The sequence below is a fragment of the Capricornis sumatraensis genome, chromosome 11 (genome assembly GCF_032405125.1).
Source record: "Capricornis sumatraensis isolate serow.1 chromosome 11, serow.2, whole genome shotgun sequence".
Taxonomy (NCBI): Eukaryota; Metazoa; Chordata; class Mammalia; order Artiodactyla; family Bovidae; genus Capricornis; species Capricornis sumatraensis.
In genome coordinates, this window is record NC_091079.1 from 61,993,072 (window position 1) to 62,021,062 (window position 27,991).

Sequence of the window (27,991 nt, forward strand, 5' to 3'; positions counted from 1 at the left end):
AGCATTCAGAGGAAATTCAGGAAATGAGAGATACTAATCTTGAGCTGTTTGTTTCAGCCTACAAGGAAAAAATGAAGGAACTGTCCATGCTGTCCCTGATCTGCTCTTGCTTCTACCCGGAACCTCGCAACATCAACATCTACACTTACGATGGTAAGTTGCCTACAAAATGCCCCTGCTGGCTGGACCAGCTTAAAAAGCTTGGATGTGGTTGTTTCTCTCTCACAGCTCCTCATATAATGAAATCAATATTTTGTAGATCTTACTATTGACTTGCTGGATCTAGCTAATGGGTCTTATTGATTGCTATTTGCTGAAAACAATATGAGTTTGATGCTAATAACAGCACATTAATGTCTCTTAAGAAAGATGGCTGAGCTGTTATTAGCCATCTTATCCAGCATATCAATATCCACAATATGTTCGAAGCTTCTCTTTGCAAATAACATAATACACTAAGCTATAATTAGAGAAGATCACTGTTTGCAAGAAAATGCTTTATAGTTAGAAAACTCGGGAAAGAAAATCAGCCACCAACAGTTTATGCTTTAATGTAGTCTTTATGAGGGTTTCTCAGGTGCCGCTAGCACCAATGCGGGAGACATAAAAGACGTGGGTTTGATTCCTGGGTTGGGAAGATCCCCTGGAGAAGGACATGGCAACTCACTCCAGTATTATTGCCTGGGGTATTATTGCTCCTCTGTCCACGGAAATCCTGTGGACAGAGGAGCCTTGTAGTCTATAGTCCATGGGGTTGCAAAGAGTCGGACACGACAGAAACAATTTAGTACCTGAGGTCTTTATAAAATCCCCATATTTTCTGTATGCATCTCAACAACCTAATACGTTCCAATAATAAAACTGACTTATGACTGAAGTCCAGATAAAGAGGGTTTTAAATGAAAATCCTGAATGATTGGCATAGCTATGAACCTTATTTTGCAGTGAAAACCTTTTGGTTTGATTTATCCTGGTTCATTCTGCTAAGTCTGATGACCATCCTGGTTCTGCCACTATCTGCCTGACCTTGGGCAGGTAACTCAGATTCTTTGAGCCTTATTTAACTCTAGTATCTTCCTACCAGTGTTTTTGTGGAGTGTTTTAAATGGTTTAATGCGAGTTTGTGGCATTTAAATGGTTCCACGTTTAGCACAGAGCCTGTCCTCTTGTAAGCATTCAGAATGGTAGCTGTCATTATCAACAATACCATCTTCACTTGATGTGATGTATATGTGTTCAGAGCAGTCATGTCCCACTCTTTGCGACCCCATGGACCATAGCCTGTCAGCTTCCTCTGTCCATGGGATTTCCCAGGCTAGAGTACTGGAGTGGGCTGCCATTTCCTTCTCCAGAGGATCTTCCTGACCCAGGGATCAAACCCACGTCTCTTGCATCTCCTGCATTAGCAGACAAATTATTTACCACCACCACCACCCGAGAAGCCCAACTTCACTTAATTCTGTCCGTTTATCAAAATGTTTGGTGCTGTTACATGTGTAGTAAAAATGAGGGATGTTTGGCTCCCTGTTTGGCTCATGACAATTTTTTCTTTTCCGTGTGTGTAAGGAAATACATTACAGGTAAGGCGAAGGGATCTATGACAGTTAACTGCTTCTATGCCTTTAAAATATTCCAGGACTCAAAGGAGTTTTTCTTCCAAACTGATTCTATCATGGCATAAGCATCATGAATATGAATTAACTGTTTCACAAGGGAATGCCTTTCATGCAAAAAAGTTTCAGTTTCCAACCAAAATTCTCATTAGCAGGCAGGCCCATGCTGACTTTGTATAAGTCCATGCAGTCAGCAAATACGCTGGACTGCTCTTCTGAGGCACTAATGTGTCACTGTGTGTTGTGGCTGGGGCTTCAGTGATGACTGTGGCTCAGGAAGGTGCCAATGACAAGTACAGCTAAGGCCTCTTCCAGGCACTCATGGCCTTGGAGAGAACTACAGCACACCATAGCCAGTGAGTGGAGCACAGTGCGGATGAGACAGAGGTTATACACATTTACTGGTAGGACACAGAAGAGTGATGGTGTCTGTCTGCTTAGGGATTGGAGAGGGGAAATGAAAATCAGAAGTCGTATATAAGCTGAGTCGTAGAAGTCAGAAAGACAGTTCACCATAGCTCCTGCACTATTTCCTTAAAGAATTGGTAGAGAATTTCAAATTCCCAAAGTCTTTAACCTTGACTTGTGTTTCTGTATTGAATAATATTTATTGTAGACAACATTATAACAAGCATTTACTGTAGACCAACATTATAATAAGAATTAATAATAAGAAGAATTGTTTAAATTTGTAAAGCCTGTGCTTTACATTTAGTATCCTTTATAAATCTTTTTGGAACATGTTCACAATTTAATTTTTTTAACCGCTGTATTGAAGTAACATATGAAAGGCTACACATATTTAATGTATGTAATTTGACTGATCTGGACAAGTATCCTTTATCTTTTAATTTCACCATGGTCTTGTGAGAAAGGTGCTTTTCATCTGCATCTTTTATAGGAGGAAAAGAGAACTTAAAGAAGTGAATTCATCTTCCCAGTATCCCACGCCTAGTAAGAATGACTAGTTGAGTTCTGATAGAGCAATATAAATTGGCCTTGTTGAAGAGGATTCCTGGGTTTCATCTTGGCTGAAGGTGAAAATGAAAGTGTTAGTCGCTCAGTCATGTCTGACTCTTTGCAATCCCATGGACTGTAGCCTGCCAGGCTCCTCTGTCCATGGGACTCTCTAGGCAAGAGTACTGGAGTGGACTGCCATTCCTTTCTCCAGAGGATATTCCTGACCCAGGGATCGGTATATGGATGCAAATTCAGGCAGTTCTGATTTTGAAGTCTCTAACTCTATCCATTTAAAATCCCATCACTTTATCAGACAAGTGATTTTTGTTTGCCGCTGTTCTCTTGAAATCCTTTTCTGTAAGTTTTCGTATTTTTTATAGAATTGTACTTAAAGTATAAGTACAAATTTGGATGCCTGCCCAAAGATTTTGAATATGTTTATAATTGTGACAAAACCCACATCATTTTTAATATACTTATTGAACTGACTTTGTCTGTATGAGCGACTTCCCAGCTGGTGCTTGTGGTAAAGACATGCCTACCAATGCAGAGAGAGGCAGGTTCAATCCCTGGGTCGCATAGACCCCCTGGAGAAGGAAATGGCAGCCCACTCCAGTACTCTTGCCTGGAGAATCCCGTGGACAGAGGAGCCTGGTGGGCTACAGCCCATGGGGTCACAAAGAGACATGATTGGCAACCAAGCGTACACATATGATCTGTTAACATTCATAGGATCTAAATAAGTTCAGTTCCTGTTCACCTGGGGTCGCTGTAGACCACAACCTCAAAATACACTAATCGGATTGCTGAAAGAATTTAATGGAAGCTAATAGTCACATCAAGAGAAGGGATATTTCTTCTTTGCTCTGCTCTAGTTAGAACTTGCCTGGAAACCTGGCCAGCTTGGTTGCCACAGTTTTCAAGGGACATTAATAAATTAGGAAGCCCTGTGAAGTTAGGGAGTGATGTAGCAGTAAGGATCTAAAAACAGTGTCATTTGGGGGCACTGAGAATGTTTTAACCTGGGGAAAAAGTTGAAATGGAAGATCATAACTATTTTCAAATACTTGAAAGATGGTGATGCCCAATAGAGACTAGCCTAAATCTGGGTGGGTCCAGAGGACAGAACAAGAAACAGGAGGCTGAAATGAGAGGGATGCAGTCTGGGGATGAAAATCAGAAACACTTATCTAAAAAAGAGATAGAGAGTTGTCTAATGAGCTTTTTAACATCAGTACATTTCACTAAGCTGTAAGATGTGTAATTGCACTAATGTCCTAGCAGATGCTAGCTGTCACTCTATTTTATTTTATAGATTATATTTTTATATTTTGAATCATATGCATTTATTTTCAAGTTTTTTCCCATTGAATTATTATGCAATTATGCAGTTATTGAATGTAAATATTGTTCAAAAGTACAGAGTGTATAAATTAGATAACCACCACAATGCCTCTTCCCCCCGGCTCCTGTCTACAGCGGGGGGAATGATGAAGGCATTCCAAGTAGCAGCAAAGTTCAAGCAAAGGCATTACCATGGGACTCTGCCTAACTGTCTTCATTAGAGTGTAAGCACCTTGAAGACAGGGGCTCCCATGACAGTGTCCTCCCCAGGGCTGATGTTATGATGCTTGATGGCTCAGATCAGCAGCCACACTGAAGGGCAAAACAGGAACCAGTAGGAAACCCTGCCCATTAGCCTTGAATGGGTTGAATATTGTGTTGGCCAAAATGTTTGTTTGGGATTTTCAGTAACATTGTACAGAAAACTGCAAACAAACTTTTTGGCCAACCCAGTATTTCCAACCATTCAGGGAACTCTATTGGTTTTAACCCAGCTCCTTCCTGTGATTCCCAACCATAGGATTAGGTGTGAGAACTGGAGAACTTTGCTATTTTCCTCATTAATGAGTTTCCAACTATGTTTCCAAATGTTTCCAACTAAGGTGATTTCCAAAAAAATAAATAAACCTTAATCAGAGCTACTTGATTTTCATATGAGGCTCGTGTTTATTCAAAAGGAAAATAAAGTTTAGTTTAAAACTGAGTCAGACTAATTTTTTCTGGGCATGCCTACCATGCTTTAACTCCCTATGGACAGTGTTGAATTTCCTAACACTGTAAGTATTTAATCAGTTAAAATAGATCCTTAAATATATTAAAGAAAGAGATCTTATATGTGCAAAACAAGGTAGAGCAAATGATCACATGTAGCATTTTATTCATCTTCATCAGAATGACAAGGCCACTTTTAGCTGCCAGAGTGCAAATTATTTAAGTAAATGCATGTCTGTGTTCTGTATGCTTAACCTTCTCAAATATTCATCTCTCAGATATGGAAGTGAAGCAAATCAACAAGCGTGCCTCTGGCCAGGCTTTTGAGCTGATCTTAAAACCACCATCTCCCATCTCAGAAGCTCCACGAACTTTAGCTTCTCCCAAGAAGAAAGACCTGTCCCTGGAGGAGATCCAGAAAAAACTGGAGGCTGCAGAGGAAAGAAGAAAGGTAACTTTTCCATAGGTTTTCTGTTTGTTTTTTAAATTACGAAAGTATAATAACACATTTATAGGAGACTTGGGAAATAGAGGGCTTCCCTGATGGCTTAGGCAGTTAAGAATCTGCCTGCAATGCAGGAGACCCAGGTTCAATCCCTGGGTCAAGAAGATCCCCTGGAGAAGGGCATGGTTGCCCACTCCAGTATTCTTGCCTGGGAAATCTCATGGACAGAAGAGCCTGGAGGTTTATAGCCTGCTGGATCACAAAGTACTGGACATGACTGAGTGGACTAACACTTATTTAACACTGGAAAATACAGAACAAAGTTGTGTATAGTTCTGCTATCTATTACAGTTACTTTTTAAGTGGATAAATTAAGATTTTAGTTGGAGCTTCAATATCCATAGGTTTTTAAATTCTGCTCTCCCTTCTTAACCTTCTCTCTCTGCTCCTCTTTCCCTTCCCTGTCCCCTCGTCTTACACACACACACACACACACACACACACACACACACACACACACTTCTAGCAGAAGTTCCAAAAGACAGTGATGCCTGAACCTGCAGCATTCCAACACATGTAGGTCTTCTAGACATAGATCCAAACTGCTGCTGCTGCTACTGCTAAGTCACTTCAATCGTGTCCAACTCTGTGTGACCCCATAGACGGCAGCCCACCAGGCTCCCCCGTCCCTGGGATTCTCCAGGCAAGAACACTGGAGTGGGTTGCCACTAGTTCAAGTAAAATCTGCTGCTTTGAGGGTAGTTAAAAGCAAAGGTCTCAGACACTGAATTTCAATGCTTTAGTGCCCTTTCCCTATCTTGGGTCCCTTTTGATAAAAGTCTCCCTGCCTTAGCCTATCCTCACTGTCAGGAAAGCACAGCCTTAGATAAGGCGCCTCCAGGGGTTGCATGGGGCGAGGGGCCAAAGTGTTGAGTCTTCCTTCTCAGAGTCTGCGTCGTGGATCGTTTTCCTCAGAACCAAAAAGCACCAGATAACCCCGCTGAGATGTTTCCTGCCCAGAAATGCTGTTCACCCCCGGGGCTTGCCCCTGTCCCCTAGGCTTCAGTCCCTGTCCTTGAAGTTGGTTAATCCAAGATCAGTATGCTCTCTGGAATCTATGAGTATCTTCCTGTACTCATATCTAAGCCTTGAGGGCATTTTTTCTCTTTTTTCCATTGGTCTTTATTTGTATCCAAGAGCTTTTTCTTACAGAACTAAATCTTTAATTTTCCACAATCGGCTGAATAAAAAAAAAAAGCCAAGGGTATTAAAAATGGAAGACATTCAGAAACCCCAAGGACTACGTACATAGAGACAGAAATTATGCTTGAATATGGGTGTACCAGTTTTGTGATTATGGAAGTCCATCCCATCAAGATGCTCTTGATTAATTCAAATGAAATTACCATGTTGTACTTTTCACTGACTTTATCATGGGACATTTTTAGAACCGTGTCACTTAGAATATGCTGCATGCATGCTCTTAGGATGTGACTGGGAATGGCATTTATAATAATTTTAAATTTCATTTAGATGCTTGTAAAAAGTCAGCCAATAAATTAAACACTTCTGTGTTGTATACCTACAAAGAAAATGAAGATAGCGCTTTTCCTAAAAACTGAATTCTCTAACAGGGAGTGCAGAGCAAACCCAAATGTGTGTGTGTGTTTATGTGCTTATATGTACCTACATATTCACACAATCACACAAATGCACACACTTACCTGTGCATGTGTGCTAAGTCGCTCAGTTGTATCTGACCCTTTGAGACTATGGACTGTAGCCCTCCAGGCTCTTCTGTCCATGGAGTTCTCCAGTCAGGAGTACTGGAGTGGGTTGCCATATATCATCAAATAACAAGAGTTAAAGATTGTAAATCCTAGATTAAATTTTCTGAACCCAAAACTACTTTTTGTCTTAACCTTTATAGTTGGAAAGTCTTCCTATGTTGTGTCAATCCTGATCACAATTTCAGTTTTTACTCATGAAGTTCTCTTAACATTCAATGAGTATTTCTTTAGATATTATTTATCGTATTTGGCCAATTGCTGTTGTTATACAGTTGGATTTCAAAAGGAGAAACTAAGTGACTAACCCAAAATATATATACAGGATGTTGTTTTAGAAAAATTTATGACTTTTTGCTGTCATTTATAACTTTGTTCTCATAGTAAAACTGTATTAATGTAATTACAGTCCTTTAAGTCTGTCTCCACCAGATATTAATGACTAACTACAGTAGTAGAGAACACGTTATAATCAAGGTAATTTAAAGTTCTCCAAAGCATTGGCATCTTATAGGTAACAGGTATAGTTATAGGACATTGGTTGAAATATAGGGATGCTATGACTTGATTAGAATTCAAAGTCACTCACTGAGCTGAAATTGAAAATTAGAGATGAAAATTCAACATCATGGTTTAAGGTGTTGCTGGCATATTTAATTAGAAGGAAAATATTAAAAGAAAAAGAACAGAGATGACCAAAATTAACTGGATATTCTCATAAAGTTCCCTGAGTTAACTAATTACTGATTATGGTAAAATTCATGTACTCTGATGACAATAAATTATCAACACTTTTACATTTAAACAATTGAATTGAACTAGAAATTGGCTGAGTGACTAAAAGACATCTACAAATGTAATCTTTCAACATTGTGACACCCAGGAAAAATGTTCTTTGGAGCCCTTTAAAAATCAGCATTCTTTCACATTTCTGCTCTTATTAAAATTTGCAAGGCAAAAATTATTAGATAGATTACATCCTGGTAGTGGAAATTAGAAGAAAATGTAACTAATTAACAGAAAGTGCCAACTTAAGAAATCATTAAGTGATTTTTCTTTTCTATCGGGTTGTGCTGACTTAATTAGCACTCATTTGAAGAACTTCTAATTCTCTTCAAAGACCCTTTAGCAAGTGCATATATCTTGGTAACTGAGGGCAAACATATAACTGAAACACCAACTCAAAGCAGAAGGGAGTATGGAACTAAAAACCAGCTTGATCCAGAAGATCGATATTTCTTTTTACATTTGTATTTTCTTTCTGCAACTAATTGGTTTCAATATCAAGGAATTTTTGTTTCAGTCTGTCCCAAATTTTTCTCACAGATCAGCAACTCCAGCAGAGAGAGCTTCTCTTTCCTAATAGTTCTAACAAAAGTTATAGAAGTGAGTCTCAGTGACTGTCCTGGGTCACATGCCCAACCCAGTAAGATGGTACTAAGTAAAGAAGGGGGCTTCCCTGGTTGCTCAGCTGGTAAAGAATCTGCCTGCAATGCAGGAGACCTGGGTTAGATCCCTGGGTTGGGAAGATTCCCTGGAGAAGGGAATGGCTACCCACTCCAATATTCTGGCCTGAAGAATCCCCATGAACAGAGGGGCCTGGTGGGCTACACTCCATGGGGTCGCCAAGAGTCAGACTAAGCACAGCACAGCTTTCAAGTATAGTAGACTCTTCATGTGGTCCACTGGAGAAGGGAATGGCAAGCCACTTCAGTATTCTTGCCTTGAGAAACCCATGAACAGTAGGAAAAGGCAAAATGATAGGATACCAAAAGAGGAACTCCCCAGGTCATTAGGTGCCCAATATGCTACTGGAGATCAGTGGAGAAATAACTCCAGAAAGAATGAAGGGATGGAGCCAAAGCAAAAACAATACCCAGTTGTGGATGTGACTGGTGACAGAAGCAAAATCCGATGCTGTAAAGAGCAATATTGCATAGGAACCTGGAATGTCAGGTCCATGAATCAAGGCAAATTGAAAGTGGTCAAACAAGAGATGGCAAGGGTGAACGTCGACATTCTAGGAATCAGCAAACTAAAATGGACTGGAATGGGTGAATATAACTCAGATGACCATTACATCTACTACTGCGGGCAGGAATCCCTCGGAAGAAATGGAGTAGCCATCATGGTCAACAAAAGAGTCTGAAATGCAGTACTTGGATGCAATCTCAAAAACGACAGAATGATTTCGGTTCGTCTTCAAGGCAAACCATTCGATATCACAGTTATCCAAGTCTATGCCCCAACCAGTAACGCTGAAGAAACTGAAGTTGAATAGTTTTATGAAGACCTACAAGATCTTTTAGAACTAACACCCAAAAAAGATGTCTTTTTCATTATAGGGGCCTGGAATGCAAAAGTAGGAAGTCAAGAAACACCTGGAGTAACAGGCAAATTTGGAATGAAGCAGGGCAAAGACTAATAGAGTTTTGCCAAAAAAATGCACTGGTCATAGCAAACACCCTCTTCCAACAACACAAGAGAAGACTCTACACATGGACATCACCAGATGGTCAACACTGAAATCAGATTGATTATATTCTTTGCAACCAAAGTTGGAGAAGCTCTATACAGTCAACAAAAACAAGACCAGGAGCTGACTGTGGCTCAGATCATGAACTCCTTATTGCCAAATTCAGACTTAAATTGAAGAAAGTAGGGAAAACCACTAGACCATTCAGGGATGACCTAAATCAAATCTCTTATGATTATACAGTGGAAGTGAGAAATAGATTTAAGGGACTAGATCTGATAGATAGAGTGCCTGATGAACTATGGAATGAGGTTCGTGACATTGTACAGGAGACAGGGATCAAGACCATCCCCATGGAAAAGAAATGCAAAAAAGCAAAATGGCTGTCTGGGAAGGCCTTACAAATAGCTGTGAAAAGAAGAGAAGCAAAAAGCAAAGGAGAAAAGGAAAGATATAAGCATCTGAATGCAGAGTTCCAAAGAATAGCAAGAAGAGATAAGAAAGCCTTCTTCAGTGATCAATGCAAAGAAATAGAGGAAAACAACTGAATGGGAAAGACTAGAGATCTCTTCAAGAAAATTGGAGATACCAAGGGAACATTTCATGCAAAGATGGGCTTGATAAAGGACAGAAATGGTCTGGACCTAACAGAAGCAGAAGATATTAAGAAGAGGTGGCAAGAATACACGGAAGAACTGTACAAAAAAGATCTTCACGACCCAGATAATCATGATGATGTGATCACTCATCTAGAGCCAGACATCCTGGAATGTGAAGTCAAGTGGGCCTTAGAAAGCATCACTATGAACAAAGCTAGTGGAAGTGATGGAATTCCAGTTGAGCTGTTTCAAATCCTGAAAGATGATGCTGTGAAAGTGCTGCACTCAATATGCCAGCAAGTTTGGAAAATTCAGCAGTGGCCACAGGACTGGAAAAGGTCAGTTTTCATTCCAATTCCAAAGAAAGGCAATGCCAAAGAATGCTGAAACTACCGCACAATTGCACTCATCTCACATGCTAGTAAAGTAATGCTCAAAATTTTCCAAGCCAGGCTTCAGCAATACGTGAACCGTGAACTCCCTGATGTTCAAGCTGGTTTTAGAAAAGGCAGAGGAACCAGAGATCAAATTGGCAACATCCGCTGGATCATGGAAAAAGCAAGAGAGTTCCAGAAAAACATCTATTTCTGCTTTATTGACTATGCCAAAGCCTTTGACTGTGTGGATCACAAGAAACTGTGGAGAATTCTAAAAGAGATGGGCATACCAGACCACCTAACCTGCCTCTTGAGAAATCTGTATGCAAGTCAGGAAGCAACAGTTAGAACTGGACATGGAACAACAGATTGGTTCCAAATAGGAAAAGGAGTACATCAAGGCTGTATATTGTCACCCTGCTTATTTAACTTCTATGCAGAGTACATCATGAGAAACGCTGGGCTGGAAGAAGCACAAGCTGGAATTAAGATTGCCGGGAGAAATATCAATAACCTCAGATATGCAGATGACACCACCCTTATGGCAGAAAGTGAAGAGGAACTAAAAAGCCTCTTGATGAAAGTGAAAGAGGAGAGTGAAAAAGTTGGCTTAAAGCTCAACATTCAGAAAACGAATGTCATGGCATCTGGTCCCTCACTTCATGGGAAATAGATGGGGAAACAGTAGAAACAGTGTCAGACTTTATTTTGGGGGGCTTCAAAATCACTGGAGATGGTGACTTCAGCCATGAAATTAAAAGACGCTTACTCCTTGGAAGAAAAGTTATGAGCAACCTAGATAGTATATTCAAAAGCAGAGACAGTACTTTGCCGACTAAGGTCCATCTAGTGAAGGCTATGGTTTTTCCTGTGGTCATATATGGATGTGAGAGTTGGACTGTGAAGAAGGCTGAGCACCGAAGAATTGATGTGTTTGAACTATGGTGTTGGAGAAGACTCTTGAGGGTTCCTTGGACTGCAAGGAGATCCAACCAGTCCATTCTGAAGGAGATCAACCCTGGGATTTCTTTGGAAGGAATGATGCTAAAGCTGAAACTCCAGTACTTTGGCCACCTCATGTGAAGAGTTGACTCATTGGAGAAGACTTTGATGCTGGGAGAGATTGGGGGCAGGAGGAGAAGGGGACGACCCAGGATGAGATGGCTGGATGGCATCACAGACTCGATGGACATGAGTCTGAGTGAACTCCGGGAGATGGTGATGGACAGGGAGGCCTGGTGTGCTGCGATTCATGGGGTCGCAAAGAGTCAGACACGACTGAGCGACTGAACTGAACTGAAGTAAAGGAGGACAGAGGGAAATGATCGTTCTGTGGTGAAAAGTGCTCTTCATATGATGTGGTCAGAAAAGGCCTCTTGAATGTAAGAACATTTGAAAGGAAGCATGAAGGGAGTGAGGGAGAACATTTGAAAAAAGGCAGGAAGGTAAGGAGTAAGCCACATGACTCTTCTCTGGGGCAGAATTTCAAGTAAAGAGAATAGTAAGTGCAAAGGTCCTGAGGTAGCAATCTGCTAGGACTGTTCTGGAAATAACACTGAGGACAGAATGGCAGAGCAGAAGGAGCAGGCGGAGATGGTAGGAATTGAGGTCAGAAGGCAGCATTTTTGAAGACTGACTTCAAATGAAAAAGGAGGTCATTAGAAAGATAAAAACCAGTTCATTCCTTGTGAATCACAGCATTTTTACAGAGAAATGCCTACTTTAAAAACCTGAGTGACTAGAAAAATGCTTTTAGATAAATAGAGAAGACATGAAAGCATTCTCGAAGGGCTCCCAGAGGTGAGATTGCAGGAAGTCTGTTTTCAGGGCCATGGGTAGACCTAGCAGTTTGAGCTAGTGGACTTGGGTAAGGAGTTGGAGAGCAGAGAGGTGAGATTGTGGAGGGCCTTGAATGCCAAGTTAGGTGCTCAAACTCCACTTTATCTGAGAAATGAGGAGTCACTGACAGCTTTCAAAAGTACACAAATGTCCAACCTAGCTAGTGACCAGCAACATTTGTTTCACCCTAGTTCATTTCCTTTCCTACAAGCTAAAAGTTTGTAAAGATTCTGCCCACCGAACAGGACATTTAAATAGGTATTAAACAATTCCTTTTGTCATGGTTATGATCAAAGCAATCTATCAGTTCAGTTTGGTCACTCGGTCATGTCTGACTCTTTGCGACCCCATGAACTGCAGCATGCCAGGCTTCCCTGTCTATCATCAGTTCCCGGAGCTTGCTCAAACTCATGTCCATTGAGTCAGTGATGACATCCAACCATCTCATTCTCTTTTGTCCCCTTCTCCTCCTGCCTTCAATCTATAACTACCAATTAATACTACTGAATATCATAAAATAAGCATTAACTCACTACACTGACATAATTCTACCTCAAAGTAAATATAGACACAAAGGTGAAATATGATTTTTGATATGGCCTTTAAAACAAAAAGGCTATGAGACCTCTCCCCCTCCATTGGGCTTCCTTGGTGGGTCTCCTGCACTGCAGGCAGATTCTTGACTGTCTGAGCCACCAAGGTCCCCTACCCACTCCAATAATCTTGCCTGGAGAATCCCTTGGACAAAGGACCCTGGCAAGTTATAGTCCATGGGGTCACAAAGAGTTGGACACGACTGACCTATTAACATTGGTACTCATTGCTACTCCCCCTCCACTGGCACTCTTGAAAGATTTGCTCCTGGCACCTGAGTCAAGGGATCACATGTGGGAAGCAATGACCTAGGCTGTGCTGCTGGAGACTGCTGGATTTAGAGCTGGAGGGCTGCCTCTGGGGCATCTCCCTGTGGGCTCAAATTCACTTTGTGTTCAATGCTTTGGCGGTTTCCCCAGCTCCTCACTCCATCTGTTGATATGGCAGCACTGCCCATCTGGTCACTACATTAAACGCTCCTCCCATCAGGTCCCTCTGAACCAGAATTAATGCTCCATTGGTGATCTGATAGAAGATCATTATAAAAGAAAGAAGTCTTTTTCCTGATTTTTTCTTCCTTCTTTGATTATCTCTGAGAATCAGTATTCATCCCCATCAAACCACATTACCTCATGAAGTCAACATAAAGGTCATTATTTGAAGTTAAATATTCCATCCAGCAGCTTACCCACATGGATGAAATGATATGAACACTTCAGTCATCTATCCGTCCATCCATTTATTTATTTACACAGCAAACATTTATTTAGTGAGAGGCAACAGAGCTAAGTCAACCCTATGTCCCTGTTGGCCCAGGGCAACTCCAGCTTATTCCTGCTGTGTCGATATCAGTATTGTCTCAGTTGAGTATCAGGATCTCAGATTAGACAGTAAATTATATGATTATTGTAAGCCAAGCATAGTGTTTAAGAATATCTTTTAAAACATCATGGTTAAGAACACATGGTTAAGAGAATGCCTTTGATCAAAGCCTGGTTTCACCACCTAATGGTTGTGTGACCTTGGGCAAGTCACTAATCTCTGCTTTATTTTGTCCATCTGTAAAATGAGACGGACAATAGGACCTACCTCCTGGAGTTACTGTGTGATTTAGAAGAGTTACTCTGCATAAAGGCATATCGCAAGCACTGTGAAAGTGTGAGCTACTTTCGTGTAAAAACATATCTCATTCCCAGCCTCACAAAGATGACAATCTAGTAAACTCATGATTTTATAAATTTTCTCATTAACACAGATACTGAAATGTTACATACATTTCGTGACTATTTTTAAACATTATAAAATACCAGTTATCAAACTATAAGAACAGTTTGATAGGTAACATATATAAATAGTTCAGCCTAACTAAAAGTAGCTTGAAAAAGATGGATATTATGAAAAAATGATGGGAATTTAAGGAATTGGATGGCATTGATAAATCCCATGACAACATAGATTAACTTACAAAGAATGCTAGTCAACCACTCCAGTAAACTATAACTGGCACACTGACCATATCGGCACTATCAACTCCAAACTCACTGAACCTCTGAAAGAAAGTCGTGTTGCTTATTCTTAATAATATGGCCTCAAAGTGGTCATTTGTCACCAAATCTTGCCTCTTCTGTCTGTGGGTATCTCATATTGCAGACAGCAATTCAAGTTGAAGTCAGAAAAAGAGGGGTGCTTTGAATAACAATGGATTGTGACTCACAATGGATTGTGAGTCAAAGTGTTAGCTTACTCACAATTCAACATTCAGGAAGCATTCTGCTCCTTAGAGAACATAACACGTGCCCTACAGACTCTTCATGCATATTATCTCCTCCATGTAGAGTGCCCCCCTCCCCACCTTCTGCGATTCTTTTCCTGGGAGTTAACCACAGTGAGTGCATTACAGAGTATGGCAAAGGGCTCATTCTAAAGGTCTTTGGATTTTGATCATTTTAAATTTTGTCGTAAACATCTGATTCTTCTACGCAAATTGAATAGTAAACCCTCTTGTTTTACATAATTATATTCAATCATCATATTTAACGAGGCTTTATCTGTGGCTTTAGCTGGGTTAATACTGTTTTTTCATTGTTAATAGGAAAGCAAATAATTAGATACACATCCTCTAACCTACTACCACAAAAGCACTTAAGAACTAGGAGATCTAATATCTGATAAATGGTTCTAGAAGGCAAGGAATAGTAATATAGCCAAATGATGCAAGGGGACAGGAACATAACAAGTTAGAAATATGTTTACTTCAGAGCATGTAGAGAGACACTAGCACTCTCTATAGTCTTAAATCTCCTCTGTGTACACAAAGTAAAATGAGTTTTATTACACCACTTAACTCAAATTTATCTTCCATTTCATTTATATAGTAATTAAATGCTTATACTCAGTAATATAAGAAATGGTAATGAACCTCTTTGGAAAATTATATAGTTAAAGTGTTCCTAAATGTACAATAACTCTGCTCACTATCTCATTATTTTTCCCTTCACATACCTCTCGTAATTATTCCAGTGATACCGAGTTCAGTGTGAGGAAGTTTATGCTTTGAATAGGCCGTTCATCATTAACGAGCCTCCACTATTACAATAGCAATATGGAGACCATCCGTCCCTTCATCTCCCAGAACATCATGCTGGTTGTCTTAGTTCTATAAATACTTTGCCTTGACATTTGCGTTATACCAGCTGATCATTATCATGCCCTCATTTTCTGTTTCCAAATTTTTGTGACCTTCAACATTAGGTACGTGCTATTCAGAAATGTTTCTCCAGGGTCAGATCTTTTTCCCTCAAGCAATTTATTTTTAACAACTTTCAACAAATCGCACTTCTCCAGCTTCCCCATCAGGCAATCAAGATTCCTTTCTGCTAATGTGCTCAAGTGAGAAATAAGACAAGAATACCCACTCAACCAAGGCTTCCCAGGGGCACCAGTGGTAAAGAGCCCACCTGCCAATGCAAGAGACATGAGACGTGGGTTCAGCCCCTGGGTTGGGAAGATGGGTCGCCATTCCTCATGGAGGAGGGAATGGCAACCCATTCCAGTATTCTTGCCTAGTGAATCCCCATGGACAGAGGAGCCTGGTAGGCTCTAGTCCACAGGGTTGCAAGGAGTCGGACATGACTGAAGCAACTGAGCATGCACACACACACACTCAACCGTGTAGCAAAATCTTCACTTCTACTGAAATTAAGGAAAGTGTTCCCACTTTTGGGTACTTGATCCTCACACTCATTCATGTCATGTTTTAGGGCAGTTCTCTGAACCAAATGCTTATTTGCTCCTTGATAGAAATATTAGAATCAGAACCAGCAAGGCTGTGACTGAGAGATTAAGCTATATTCATGAGAGATGCAGTTTATCCCCAGGAGTAAAGTTAGAGAAGTTATTCCAAATGCCGGACTTTGTAAGGAAGAATTATGACTTTCTGCAGCAATGCAGTTCCAGAAATCTTAGAAACTGAGCTTGAGGCCCTCAGGTCTGTTAGCTCCATGAAAGAATTTAAGAGTTGAGTGTTTATGGGGAAAGATCAAAATGGGGAGGAAGACATTTGCTCAGTGAGGAATTCTCTCCATAATCATCTCATCCTATATTTGAAACATATATAATTATGAGGTCCTACGAACACCTCAGTGGAGGCAATGATGGCTATAACAAGAGAGCGGGCCTGAAGGGCTGCCTGGCCCAGCTTGGCAGGCCTACTTCATTTAGCAGCGGCCTCACATGAGAACGCTCTATTCTACCTTCTGTTTCTGTTTCACCCCATTAATTGAACTGGAGAAATGCACTTGACACCTAGGCTGGGTAATCTCATTTAGCCCCAAGACTGCAAAAGTACTAACGCTGTTAATTGAGGCATTTCAAACTAAGCCAAATGCCACACTCCGCTCAGGGCACTAAGCCTCCCTCCATTACTGTTCATGGGCCCCGTGGGAAAGTGTGTTCACACAGACCAAATGTGTCCCATTCCGGCAACAGAGTTGAAAAGGAATGTGTTGCTCTATTACCCTTTTAAGGCCAAAGCCTTCTCTTCTCCATCCTATTCCCCTGCTGTCTCCTGGCTGCTTTCTACTCTTTCATAAAAGAAAATTAAAAGTACAATTGTAAACCTCAACCTACAATGCAATTTCACAAAGTCCCAAATTTTAAGCATCTGAAATTTAAAAATGATGCAATTGCCTCTTGAAAACTATTAAAACCAGAAATTACACAATTGCCTCTTGATAACTGTCCGTGGTAACTCTCTCCATGAGAAATGGATGCAAAAAGTCCAGGTAGATCCTCTGGGCAGCGCTGGAAGCTCTGATCTATGGGAGGAGGTGGAGGGGAACGGGACTTACTAACTCACTGAGCAGAAGGTTCACGTATCTACTGCCTTCGGCAGCCTTGGCTGATGGACTTTGTCGTCAGAGGAATACAATCTAAAAGCACTGCTGTAGTGGATTTTGAAGAGTTGAGCTTTGTTTTGCTTTATTTTGATTGATTGGGTTTTCTTTGATTTCCTGAAGCTGCCACATGGTTTTCTGCCCAATACAAGAGAAATGTAAGGCCCTAAACAAAGGCAATGGCACCCCACTCCAGTACTCTTGCCTGGAAAATCCCATGGACAGAGGAGCCTGGTAGGCTGCCGTCTATGGGATCGCACAGTCGGACACGACTGAAGCGACTTAGCAGCAAACTTATCTCTCATTCTCGGATACATTGCATCCGAGTTTTGTGATAAGCCAGACTACAAGGTTTTCTGGACTGGAGGTTATATAGATTGAATGAACATTCTGAAATGAAAAATCCAAGTCATTTCCTCTTACTTTTTTGTGGTGCTTCCTTAACTGTGACAGTTCCTATCAACACAGCCCCATTCAGTGCACTGCAGATAAAGGAGTTGGGGAAGGGCTGACTGGCACCAGGAGGACGCCTGACTCCACTAACTGGTGATAACTAAAGGAATTTGGACAAATATCCTGAACATGTGAGATAACCAAGATTCTACATTTGAGTTTAGTTGTAGCAGGAAGTTCAGTTGCCATCAGCTCCAGTTACAAGTGTGTTTTGAGTTTTACTTTCAATAATAATGGCTGCCATTTGCTCAGCACTCACTTACTCAATATGAGACACTGTGCTGAATACTTTGCAAACATTATTTCATTTTTTCCCTTGCCCTGTGTCAATTCTGTAATCCTGGTAGCAAGACATAAGCAAAATCAATGCAGGATGTTTTACCAATAGTCCCACCTAGAGTCAGGAGGATGAATAAACTAGAAAATATTTTTTGTTTCTTCCAGAAGAGTTCCATTAGATCTTGAATTTCTATTAATATTTTTATCATTTTTCATATTAGATTTTTACAAGCTGTAACAAAGCAAGAATGAAATTGGGTCTACTGAAGATGTCAGTGAAACTACTATGGGGTTAAAACAAAAAGTGTGCCTAGTCCCCAAAACTGTCTGTTTAATGTCCAGTGAGTCACTAGACATATTCCTGGTAAATGTCAAAATAAACACATCCGCAAAGACTCTTAAGGTTATATGATTTTACTATTCTTGTAGAATTGTATCTGAAGAGAAGTTTCTTCCCCTCTCAGACTTCATATCTTTAATACATCAAGAGCTCTCCAGTAAGATCCCACAACCACTCCCATCAACTGAAATGTCTATTAATGTTTTCAATGGTAATCAATACTTAGCCCATGGAATATTTTTTGATCTACTGTTGTTTAGATATTCACATTTACAATTACTCCTATGAAAGCTCACTTCAGCGGACCAATTGATCCCAAGGAATTATCCCAGAATGATGGATGTGTAATAATTTAGTCTTAAACCTGAATAGTTCAGTCTTGGGTAAGGCTTCTCTTAGCTGCTTGATTGTGGAGGAAAAGATGAATGTGGAAAGATGTTAAGGTATCCAGGGTAACCAATGCAGGACTGAAACACAGCCCTGACACCAAAGCCCATGCCAGTGTGTTTTTCAGAAAGTAGTCTGAACTGCCTGCATTACAATCACAGGGGATGCTTATCAAAAATACAGATTCCTGGGTCTCACCAAGGAACCGTAGAGTTAGAATCTCGAGGTGGATACTAGGCCTCTGCGTATTTACCAAGCACCCCTGTGATTCTTAACATACAGAACCATTCAGCTTCCTGATGCTGCGGGAGAATTACAGTGCACAGAATGTGGGGGCTGTGCGGGAAGGGGGTACACAGGGCTCTGATGATTCTTCTGTAATCCCTTAGCAACCTCAGGGTTTCAAAGATGACCCACGTGGCTTTGGCATGTTCAAGACGGGTCCATAAAAGGACTTTCTGTTGTCTGTGGCCACATGGCCATAAAGTTTGCAGTATTCACAAGTCTCCAAAGACAGTTTGGTGCAAGGGAAGAGAGGGTGGAGGCAGGCATGGAGTAAAACAAGAAAGTGAATTTGACAATTTTACCAGGGAAAGTTGAAAGATCAGCAAGGCAGAGCCTACAGCTGATCAAAACAAGGAGGCAGGGAAAAGACGGGAACTTGTCCCAGTCCTCAGCTAGTTTCCACAGGCTTCCATGGATGTTGTCATCCACTGATTGATTACAGCATTCCCTGTTGCATAAACGCTTAGCAGCAACTCATTAAAACAAGAACAAGAACTCTTCCAGCAGGGTTAAATGCTTCTTTAAAAGTCTGTCCAAAAGACTCACAGCTGAAAATTCAGCTCATCACTATTCCCAACTCACTGATTCTATAGAAAACTCAAAGTTGTGAAGATGAGAAGGGAATTGACAATGATGCTCAAGGCTAGAAGCACTATTCACTTGAAAAGAATGCTCTTTTGAATCAGTGGGCCGTTGTTCAGCCAGGTTTGTGTCTGGGTGCTTCTGAGACGGCTGTGTCTCTCTTCCCCAGTCTCAGGAGGCTCAGGTGCTGAAACAGCTGGCGGAGAAGCGGGAACACGAGCGAGAGGTCCTCCAGAAGGCTCTGGAGGAGAACAACAACTTCAGCAAGATGGCAGAGGAGAAGCTGATCCTGAAGATGGAACAAATCAAGGAGAACCGTGAGGCGAATCTAGCTGCTATTATTGAACGTCTGCAGGAAAAGGTAATCGTAACAGAGAACCGAGCAGGTGCACATTCATTTGCAACACACAGCAAGTGAATTCTCAAATACCTGGCCTCAGAGAATTAAACTCTGCTGCAGATGCAGAAGGCAGCTAACCCCATGGGCAGTGCCTGTCGCTCTGCAAGGTGATTGAGGCATATAAGTGTGACTTACAACCGGAATTCTCTCAGGGTTTCCAGTACTGAATAGACTGAGGGAGGCTGGTTCCTGCTTTTCAAATGTATGTGAGGCTTCAGTACAAATCTTAGAAGCTCACCTACTGGAAAAATATTAAATTGGAAATGTTAACTATTTTATATAAGCAATAATACATATCAATAATATAATGAACATTTTTAAAATAATATTATTATTATAAAACAATAATATAAAATAATACATTTAATATTTAGTCTAATGTTTAATTAATATATAATATTAAATATGTAACTCATTGTTGAAATATATTTGGACATGTTTCCATAGATTTGGAAAAATATATTTGTCAAAAGAGGACAGAATATTTATGAACAGTGGAAAGCCCTTGTAAGAAAATCTACATGGAAATCTGGGCTTTCCTTGTGGCTCAGTTGGTAAAGAATCTGCTTGCAATGTGGAGACCTGGGTTCAATCCCTGGGTTGGGAAGAGCCCCTGGAGAAGGGAAAGGCTACCCACTCCAGTATTCTGGCCTTGAGAATTCCATGAAATGTATAGTCCAGAATTGGCAATTAGAATTGGAAATTAATTAGACCTCTAATCTCAAGTGCAAGATTTATATCACTCCACGGCAATCCAGGAGCATTACTGTTTTTTTTAAATTACACTCGAACACACAGCACATCCTTCTTGATTTCAACTGTAAAAAAGGTCATAAAATTTGCATATTTAACTAGTATTTCCAGAAGTGTTGGTTTTTAATGGGCAATTTATTTTTCTCTGCATATTTATCTTCACCCACCCACCCCCTTCCACCAGCTCCTTTTTCTGTCTTACCACTCTCATCCAAAATCAGGCTCCTCCATACAGACAAACATACATTCATATGTATATGCCTGAATACATACAGTTTGTCCTATAAATATTCGGCCTATGGAATTCTTAATATTCTTCACATCAAGCTGCAGAATCTCCATGGGTGGGACTCAGGCAACCATATTTTTTGTAACTTTCCAGATGATTCCAGTACACAGCCAGGTCTGAGAACTAGTGGTTTGTAGTCTGGTCTGATATACATCTCAGCTGACAGCATTCTATCTTGTGCTGAATTATGCAGCTCACATCATATGTAAGACCACATTTTCCCTTATTCCACAGCTAGTGACACTTTTCAAAGCTAACAGACCCTCTGACCAGTGACAGCCAAGATCTGTTATCTTTCCAGTAAGGTGGAGATACTCCTTAGAGAATACCAACTTTACTTCCATTTGATGTATTTTAAATACACTGTCTTTTGTTTGCATATGGTATATATGTTTGTATATACTAAAACTACTTTCCTTTTTCCTAAAATAAGAAAAAGGGAATTTTTTATTATGGCCAATATCTAGCCTTTTGTCTGAATGAAATTACTACAGTGAAGTTAGAACTTAAAACAAAAAAAAAAGGAGTCAATAATAATACTGAAAGTGTATGAAACTGCCGATATAACATAAGCTCTTCTGGAATCTCCCACATCAAAAGATGATCATTACTGAAATGGTACCTCTTAGTAAGTTGTCATGAGGCGACCACACTAAGTACCTTTTATACATTTTAATTCCCCACCGTTTTGACAGTCTTCCCTGGCCCTACCAATTAGCCAAGAGATGTGATAAAATTCCACATGAGGTTTTGCAACAATCTGCCTACCACCCACCACTCCGGTATTCTTGCTTGGAGAATCCCAGGGACAGAGGAGCCTAGTGGGCTGCTGTCTATGGGGTCACAGAGAGTCGGACACCACTGAAGCGACTTAACAGCAGCAGCCTACCACCCAGCCCTCAGCCCCCCTCCTCCTTAGTGAAGTGAACTGAGTATTTGAACAGAGCCTGTCCCTCAATGGTGGCTACAATGGTGTCCTCCGTGTCATTCACTCATGAATTCCCACAAACCTCTCGGAGTCCCAGCCATATTAGCTCAAAGCCTTTATGCTCGTGTTAGTTGCTCAGTCGTGCCCAACTCTTTGCAAATCCATGGACTGTAGCCCTCCAGGCTCCTCTGTCCATGGAATTTTCCAGGCAAGAATACTGGAGTGGGTTTCCATTTCATTCTCCAGGTGATCTTCCTGAGCCAGGGACCCAACTCATGTCTCTTGCATCTCCTGCATTGGCAGGAGGATTCTTTACCACTAGGGAAGCCCCTCAAAGCCTTTAGCTGAAAGCCTAAACCAAAAGCAATTCCAGTTGCACTTTGGAACCTCCTGACGAGCTCTTTTAAATGAGAGCTTCTAATGTAACCATCTGGGGCAGAACCCAGAGATCAGCATTATTTTCAAAGCTTACCAGGAGACACTGGTTGGACATGAGCAACTCAATGGACATGAGCAAACTCCGGGAGATAGTGAAAGAAATGTCTGCAAAGAGTCTGACATGACTTGGCGTCTGAACAAGAAACAACAACAAAGTAGGCACTTGTATTGGTCAGAATTAAGAAACTCTGAGTTAAAGGCTTCTTAAATGTTTTATTTTGTTGTCATAAGTTATCTTGAAATCTTTTCATCTTTGTTCCATGAAAGTGTTCTTTCTTCCTCCAAAGAATAATGTTACACTCTTTTTTATATATATTACTATTTGCTTATTGAATAAATAAGCAACTATAAAAATATAAAAGCACCAACATGTAAATAATATGTAGGGAAATATTGTGTCTATATGGTTCACCACTGAACACACAGCACCTAGAATGTTGCTTGACACAGAGGAAGAACTCCACAAATATTTTTGAATACATACATACATACACATCAATGCATACATACATAATTTAGCTCATGGTCCTTCTTCTCTCTCTGTTCTTTTCCAAGGATTCCTCCTGCCTTCCACAATTTCTGCTATCTCCTGTATGAGAACGTACCCTCATGATTATTAATCATTAGCTTAAGAATCATTAATGATAATAAATGTAGTTGTAATGATGCTATATTTACCAAATACATATTATGACACATATTAGCTTCATGCTCAGTACAGTTTTGAATGTTACTCTCTCTCTAAAATTTCCATTTCTCTTTCCTTAGCACTACATCTTAACACTCCCAATTATAAAGAAAAGACTCAAGTGACAAGGGTGTGGACAAAAAGATACCTGTGCCACAAAGACCTACAGTAGGCTGATATGTTTTTGTCACTCAAGTTGATATAAACAGTCATGCCCAGGACACAATAATGTAACCTGGGGATTATGACAAACGCTGAGGTGATATTGAAAATGTTCTTATTCTTTGAATTTCTATTTCTAAAAGAGAGGGGGAGGGGAAACACCATGCAGAAAGGATAAGAGACTCTTTCTCCCTCACCCAGCACTTCTTTCTTCCCCTCATGCACTAGACTATATCCCTCAGAAAGCTCACCATTTGACACATTAGGCACCACGAGTAGTAGCAGCTTTGTTATCAAACCCAACCAGGAACTGGAGTGAATAGTTGATCATGAAAAATCAGTTAAGGCAGATCGAATCATTTTAACAATACATATATTCATTAAGACTTCCCCAGTGGCTCAGAGGTAAAGAATCTGCCTGCAATGCAGGAGATGTGGGTTCAATCCATGGGTCTGGAAGATCCCCTGGAAAGGAAATAGCAGACCACTCCAGTATTCTTGCCTGGGAAATCCCATGGACAGAGAAGCCTGGCAGGCTACAGTCCATGAGGTTGCAAAAGAGTCGGACATGACTTAGCAACTAAACAACACAACGTAGATGATAGCTAGATTTAGGTGACAGGATAAGGCTCATGGAGGGAATGGGGACTACTAACTAACTAACAGGTCATTTAAGAGGATTTCTACTGAATCTTGTTGAATTCTTCTCTTAATCCAGTTTGTAAGACATCTTCATGGTTTCAAAATTTTGCTGTCATTCACTAGCCAATGCCAAGACCTCCCAGCCTGAAACTTTGTAACAAATACTGAAGGAGTTTTAAGTGTTTAGAAGTGAAAGAAAAGAAAAAAAGAAAAGAAAACAGACTTCCTTGACAACTTACTATACCTTATTCAACCACAAAGTATAGAAATGAGACACTGTTTCAATGTAATTGATACTTTTACCTCTAACAATGGATGAAAGGTCAAGTGAAAGCATTATAGTTACTATTTTAGTGATAATGGTGTTACTAATATGACAATTTAAAAAGATAAAAAGTTTTTTAAGAGAGTAAGATTCTGTGATTCTTTATCTCAGAGATAATTTTGATAACATATAACTGTTTAGGTAGAGATTTCAACCATTATCAATTTCCATTTATTGTAACCTTTCATCCTTCTCATCTGATATTTGGGTTTTGGGGGCATTTTTTGTCATTCTGACTCATGAGTGACATCTGTGTAACTATTTCCTATGGAATATGTCTGATAAATGAATCATAAAAGGAAAAAGAGGATTAAAACTAACAGTCATTGATTTCTCATTGTAAGCCAGGTATTTGGCACATACTATGGAATTTAATTCCAGAAGGAAATACTATAATCATCCCCATTTCACATCTAAAGAGCCCAGTACATAGAGAAATCAAGCCATTTGGTCAAGATCATAAAGCTAAGGACATCAGAGTCTGAACAAGTCTCTCTGACTCCGAACGTTTATGCTAAGTTAAAACTGTAACTTGTGCCAACTCTGCACAGTAAGCAGACTGGATTGAATTTGGCAATAAGGAGTTCATGATCTGAGCCACAGTCAGCTCCTGGTCTTGTTTTTGCTGACAGTATAGAGTTTCTCCATCTTTGGCTACAAAAAATATAATCAGTCTGATTTCAGTATTGTACATCTGGTGATGTTCATGTGTAGAGTTATCTCTTGTGCTTTTGGAAGAGGGTGTTTGCTATAACCAGTGCATTCTGTTGGCAAAACTCTGTTGGCCTTTGCCTTACTTCATTTTGTACTCCAAAACCAAACTTGCCTGTTACTCCAGGTATCTCTTGACTTCCTACTTTGGCATTCCAGTCGCCTTGGGGATGTTAGTTCTAGAAGGTCTTGTAGACAATTACAAGACAAATGTTGTAGACAACATTTTGCTGATTGAAAAAACAGACTATGCTGAAAATGACAGGCCCACTCCATATCTCCGTTTGATTCTCCCACATTTTTATATGGAATTGCATTACAATTTTAAGTATATATTTGATGATTTGAATATAAAATTTTCAAATAATAGATTTACTAAAATATGTGAAAATAAACAATATTTTTCCTAGGAGCACACAATTTAAATTTCCTGTTTTTCTTTTTTCTTCAGTTCACAGATTATATTTGTTCTCTCCTATGGCAAAATCTATTTCTTTACAACTAATTTTTTAAGTTGAGTAAAAAGTGTGCTCCAAAGTAGCCTAATAATATTAATTATAATCTTTCCTGTTATACTGTAAATTTGGGTTTATATGAATCTTTAGACTTGAGGATGTTTTTTTTTCCTAGCATAGTGATGGTCTGGGCTTTTTCTCAATTTTTGTCAGAACTGAGCTCTTACTAATTAGTTTCTTCCTGCATGAGAAAAAGATTTCACAGCATCTTGTTCCTCATCACAGCAGAACAAAAAGAAGGAAGAGTCAGCTGCATCCATGCTAATTCCCCCATGACATTTCCAAACAGGACATGATTTCTCTATACATGCTTTTTTCCCCTTCTCTTCATGGCTTTTGAATGCAGACGAAAAGCTCATTTAGACCAATTACATAAAATTGGTTTTAAACTCTTTCTCTAGAATCAACTTGCTGCTTTGTGTAATTCTGTATTTTTGAAGGAAGTGTATGGCTATATATATTTGCCTATTTCTCCAAGAACCTACATTTGTAAAGACACATTTTTTTCCCACACAACTATAAAATTTTCTCTGCTCGCTCACACTAAGACTCCATAGCAGTGGTTGAGGGGTGGGGTTGGCTGCAGAGCTAGGCTCTCTGAGTTAAGTCTCAGCTCTGCTACTTGTTGGTTATGTGATCTTGGGCAAATGACTAGTCTTTTTGTGCCTCAATTTCTTCATCTGTAAAATGGGAACCATAATAGAGTCTCCATCACAGGACTGTTGTGATGATCAAGGGAATTAATACAGGTAAAATCTGTACTTACGCAGAACTGGTACATGTTAAGTGACTAGTAAATGCTTAGTGTTATAAAGAACCTACAAGCAAAGACTTCTTGAGATCAATAGAGCTTAATGATAAGATTTACTTTATGGCTGGTCAAGGTCATTGCCTCTAAACTAAAGGAATTTGTGGAGCTACAAGAAATTTCTGGAGCTACAGGGGGGGAATAGCAATATAAATAATATTCTAAGTAAAAAATAAATAATAATAATTATCATTTTCAATTTTAATTTAATAAACATTTAGCTCCTATAATAGGCAAGGGGCTAAATTAAAATTGAAAAATACTAATTATTATTACGAACATTTATTTTTCTATTTAGAATATTAGTTATACTTACCAATACTTACTTAGCCCCTTTAATGGACAAGGGGCTTCCCCAGTGGCTCAGTGGTAAAGAATCCCCCTGCCAATGCAGGAGATGTGGGTTCAATCCCTGTTTCAGGAAGATTCCCTGGAGAAGGAAATGGCAATGCAGTCTAATATTCTTGCCTGGGAAATATCATGGACAGAGGAGCCTGGTGGGCTACAGTCCACAGGGTCCCGGAAGAGTCAGACATAACTTAGAAAATAAACAATAATGGGCAAAACCATGTGCTCAGAAGAACAATGTACTAAAAATAGCATTCCACATTGTCTATCAACTCCCTCCTCTGAAAGGTTAGTTCCCAAGTCAATTTAGTACCTCAGCTTCTCATGTAAACAAACATTCATTGATCATATACTATATGCAAAACACTCTTCTGGGCCCTGAAGATGGAACAAAAGTGAAAAAATACAGCCCTGGCCCACAGGGAACTTCTAAATAAGCACCTGTCAGAGAGCAGATGAAACAGGAGCAGCAATGCCCAAAGTACAGGTTAGAATAAAATGGCTGCCCCGTGAAAGAGATTTATGCACATCCACAAGGGGAAAGTGAGACCGTTTTCAGTCTTACAAAAATCTTCATGAAGAAAGAGACAACCACTACAAGGATTTAGAGTCTTCTCCTGACGGATGGAGATGAAAGACTAGGAATCTCAACAATTGAACATCTCATTACAATTCCATTAAACCAAGAAATCAAGTAGGTGTAGGAAAAGGGTAGAGGGTAAGATTGGAGAGGTCATTTGGACAGCTCAAGTTTTGAAAGACTTTGTTTGATTAAGGAGTTAAGAATTTAGGAAGCATACATAGGGTCTTCTTCCTACAACTCATCCTCCCAAAGTGTCCATTGGCAATTATAAATCCCTTAAAGTGTTAGAGAAAAGGAAAAAGACCATCAAAAATCATAGAGAAGACAGAGTGCTGTTTTATTGTTTTTCTGATGATTGATACAGTCCTAATTAGTCAAAATTTTAGTCCTAATTGTCAAAATTCTCTTAACCATATGATCGTTTTGTCGTCATTTTTATCAAATACAGTGGCAAATTTTTTAAGACAGACGAGACTGTATAGTATTTTATTACTGTTCTCTAAATTTAGACAGTAGTCCTGAGAGTCAAAATTCTCTCAATCAAAAAAAAAAAAAATGAAAAAGAAAATTGTATTAATCATGTGATCTTTTGGTCACTATTTTAATCAAATACAGGGATAGTTTTTTTTATAGACACTGTTAGTCTTCCATGGTCTTCTGTGACATGACGCTTATTGGTTGCCATGTTTTACTTTCTTGCGACATGAGAACGTTGTCTGCTAAAGGTAGACGCTAAATGGGAAGGAGATGGGGGTGGGGGCGGAGGAGCTACTTTCTGTCAAGCGCGTAGAATGAAAATTAGTGGGCGGGCTCTCCTGCTTCTCTGTGGACCCGGGGAGGCCCATGATGTCTATTCTCAAATGTGGTGTTTTTCAGGAGAGGCATGCGGCGGAGGTGCGCAGGAACAAGGAGCTGCAGGTCGAACTGTCTGGCTGA

At 40.0% G+C, this 27,991-nt stretch overlaps 1 protein-coding gene across 1 annotated transcript; it reads left to right on the forward strand.

Moving 5' to 3' along the window:
* Nucleotides 1-44: 44 nt before the first annotated feature.
* Nucleotides 45-27,991, forward strand: STMN2 (stathmin 2). Its single transcript, XM_068983891.1, has 4 exons — nt 45-153; nt 4,907-5,079; nt 19,635-19,826; nt 27,932-27,991. The coding sequence occupies exons 1-4, from the start codon at nt 72-74 to the stop codon at nt 27,989-27,991; spliced, it is 507 nt and encodes a 168-aa protein (XP_068839992.1). The 5' UTR covers nt 45-71.